Source organism: Miscanthus floridulus, chromosome 10, assembly GCF_019320115.1.
Source record: "Miscanthus floridulus cultivar M001 chromosome 10, ASM1932011v1, whole genome shotgun sequence".
In the NCBI taxonomy this organism is placed as follows: Eukaryota; Viridiplantae; Streptophyta; class Magnoliopsida; order Poales; family Poaceae; genus Miscanthus; species Miscanthus floridulus.
The window spans coordinates 95161874-95165392 of NC_089589.1; the positions used below are offsets into that span (position 1 = coordinate 95161874).

At 58.9% G+C, this 3519-nt stretch overlaps 1 protein-coding gene across 1 annotated transcript; it reads right to left on the reverse strand.

The window, feature by feature from the left end:
* Positions 1–308: 308 nt before the first annotated feature.
* On the reverse strand, positions 309–1767 carry LOC136485147 (uncharacterized). Its single transcript, XM_066482086.1, has one exon. The coding sequence runs from the start codon at positions 1722–1724 to the stop codon at positions 831–833; it is 894 nt and encodes a 297-aa protein (XP_066338183.1). The 5' UTR covers positions 1725–1767; the 3' UTR covers positions 309–830.
* Between the last annotated feature and the right edge of the window lie 1752 nt (positions 1768–3519).

Consider the following 3519-nt stretch of genomic DNA (forward strand, 5'->3'; position numbering starts at 1 on the left):
GGTCTTCCGGAATCTTTTCTTCATTGCATTGCCAGTTGCAGCCCGAGGAGCGGCAGGACAGGAAAGATGATGCGCCAGCTCGAGCAGGAGCATTTTGCTTTTGCTTTGGCTTTGGATGAGGATGAGGATTATTCCGCCTAACTCGATGACCCGGCCGGGCTAAACTCGATTACTGCTCACCGTCGCTGCTTCTGCTTGTTTGTTTGACCCGTCACTGGCACTTGCTGCTCTGCTCTGCTCCTCTCCTCTCCTACCTGCACCATGGACTGCCTCGCTAGCTGACTGATGAGGTCATCGGCAGTAAACCTGCTTGGCTGCTTTGTGAGACTGAAGAGAAGAACGGGTGAGGCTCGCTCACTCGGACTCATGCCCGCCCGGAATGCTGTAGCTGTGACTGGCAAGTGAAAGAAAGCTGTTCGTCTGCCTGTGCTTTGGTTAGGATTGGCACTGCAAGTAGTAATGCCAGCAGGTTAGTGACTAGTCCATGGATCAGGTGGCACTGGCAGCAGCGCCACCTGAAACTGTGTGCGCGAGTAGCAGGAAATGCAAATGCAAGCAACAGCAGCAGACGGTAATGGTATTCTGTTCTACTCCTAGCCGGCAAAATTAGCGAGTGATCGAGGAGCCATCGAGGCACAACACGAGAAAAGAAAGAAACGGCGGAGGAAAATCTGTCGGCCACCATCCCAATTTACAGATTAGATTAGCACCAAAATTTGTTTCCCCTAAGTACATACAAAAACCAGCAACGCACGCCGCCGTCGGGCGCCGCGGCGACCTGAAAAACTACCCTACCGGACGGATCGAGACCGCTGAGACCCTCACCATCACTAGCCGGGGCAGGCGACGACGGCGCTGCAGGCGTCGCGGTCGCGGCGGCGGCGGCTGCCAAGGCGGCCGAGGAATGGCAGCGCGCGGCTCCTCCTGCCGCGCTGGGCCTTCGGAGACGCGGCGCCGGCGGGGTCGGAGGCCGCGGGGGCGGCGGGCGCTATCACCTCCTCGATGGTCTCCAGCTTGGGCGCCCAGCGGCGGGACTTGCCGTACCCGACCAGCTCCTCGTAGTCCTTGGCGAGGCGATCGTCCCCGCGCAGCAGCACGGCGGGCTGCTGCTGCTCCTTCTGCGCGGCCGCGTCGGCCTCGCTGTCGTCGTCCTCAACGCCCTTGCCGTCGCCGCCGGCGAGGAGGAAGTCGTCGGAGAACTTGATCTGCAGCGTGCCGGACGCCGTGCGGTGGAGCTCGAACGGCCGCCCCGCGCCGGGCTTCTTCCCAGCACCGGCACCGCCGGTACCGGCGGCCGCGGTGGCGGACGACGACAGCAGCAGCAGCAGCGACGAGGCGAGGGAGACGAAGGAGAGGACGGAGCGGAACAGGTGCGCGGGGAGCAGGAAGTAGGCCTCCCCGGGCTGCAGCTCCTCGCCGGGCGCCACGGCGGGGATCTTCTCCCCGATCAGCAGCGCGTCGGCGCGGCAAACCAGGTGCCGCGGGTGCTCCTGCATCAGCTCCCGCGCCGTCACGGGCGGCGCGTACGCGCGCACGCGCCCGTCGCAACCCACCAGCCGCACCACCGCCGGAGCCGGCGCCGCGGCCTGCGGCGGCAGGAGGTCCGTCTCCTCCGCCCGGGGTGGCGACGGGCACGGCGACGGCGACGACGGCGGGTGCGGGAAGCAGGACGCCGCGGGGCCGTGCAGGTGCAGCGCCGGGACCAGGGACTTCCACTGCCTCATCGCGGCGGTGGGAGCTGAGCGCTGGCGGAAGAGAGGGGGAGAGAAAAAGGAGGAGCCGGAGGTGGGGGCGGGTCAGTGGGGTGGTGGGTATAAGAGGGAGGCGAGAGTGGGGCCGCGCGGGGCCCACCGGCGTGGTGGCAGGTTTGACTCTTTGACCGCCGGTTTTTTTAAGCTTCCTCCGTTTGGTGGGGCCTCCGCCTCGTGCCCCGTTTGGATCTAGCAGCACCTCTCCCCCGTGGCCTGTGGCTGTGCTGTGCTGTGACTTTTCTTTTTTTTTTTTTTTTCTTTGCCTCTTTCCAGGGTAGGGTAGAGAGAGAAACGGTCAGTGGTGGGCTGGCTGTCGTCGGTTGAAAGATGCGATGCGAGAGCGAGGCTGTCAGTGAGTCGGTCGTAGTCAGTCAGTCGGTGCCCACGTGTGGGGGTGGGCCGCACCAGGCTACCGTGCCCGTGCGCGATGGATGGGCATCATACGGCTGGGACGGAATTGGAAACCTGCTCGCTCCATGGCTGGCCACGGCCACCAAATAGGAACAGGGGAAACCAATCGTGCTAAATTTCGGGACCTCCATGGAGGAGGTCACGAAGGAGTTCGCGGGTCCGAGCGCTGCATTTGTGTGTGTGTGACGATGAGAAGTGTGCTAGACGGACTTCACACACGTCTCTCTTTGTGATTTTTTTTTTCACGTGCACGGCGGTTTTTCTGGTTTGCGCTCGTAGGAACCTTGTGCTTGCCTGCATTCTATCTGTGTAGATTTCTGTCTGGTGGCGCGGACCAAAACGTACGTCACCATGTATTTCTTGATCATAGTTCTAGTGGCTGGTTTTTAGCCCTGTCCAACCAGCTTCCCGTGGGCGCGCATCGGAACCTCGCGCTTGCCTGCATTCTATCTGCCTAGATTTCTGGTGGGGGCGCGGATCAAAACGTACGTCAACATGTCTTTCTTGACCGTGTTTCTAGTGGCCTGTTTTTTACCCTGTCCAACTAGATTCCTGTGGGTGCACGTAGGAACCTCGTGCTTGCCTGCATTCTATCCGCCTAGATTTCTGGCCGGTGGCGCGGATCGAAATGTCCGTCAACATGCGTTTCTAGACTGGGTTTCTAGTGGCCGTTTTTACCCTGTCCAACTAGCTTCCTGTGGGCGCGCGTATGAATTCTATGGGCGACGCACTGATACTTCCTCACAAGTTTCTCTGAGGTGTGCTTGCCTAACAGGCTTTTTCGCCGTAACATATAGAAATTCCATGCTTTTCAACGCCTTATATGGCTAGATTTCTGGTGTTGAGCACCGAAACACACCTCTTCGTATGTTTCTCGTGTGCCTTGGTCCAACTAGCTTTTTGTTGGCGCACATAGGAATTCTGTGTGCCACACTAGCCTGTTGGTTCTCTCTTGGAGCACATGAAAATTCATCACAAGAGCACATGAAAACTCATCACAAGACGCTCCAACTAGCTCTGTGTTGGCACACATAGAAACTTGTGGATGCTAGTATGATCCAACTGGGATCGTGCTAAATTTTTGGATCTTCATCGAGGATGTCACTTTGGTGTGTCGTGGCTTAACAGGTTCTTTTGTTAGCGCGCGTAGGAACCTTGCGCTTGCTCGTGTTCTATCTGGAAGGATTTTCTGGCCGATCGTAGTGCTGGTTTTTTCTCGAGCATGCCCGTCCAACCAGCTTCCCGTGGGCGCATTCATGAACTCCGTGCACGACACGCTGATACTGCTAGCTTTGTGTTCGAGCACATGGAAAACACATTACAGTGCACTCCAACCAGCTCTATGTTGGAATGCATA

What these genes read in the sequence shown, in the direction of transcription:
- LOC136485147 (XM_066482086.1), bottom strand. Translation starts at nt 1,724, where the DNA reads ATGAGGCAGTGGAAGTCCCTGGTCCCGGCGCTGCACCTGCACGGCCCC.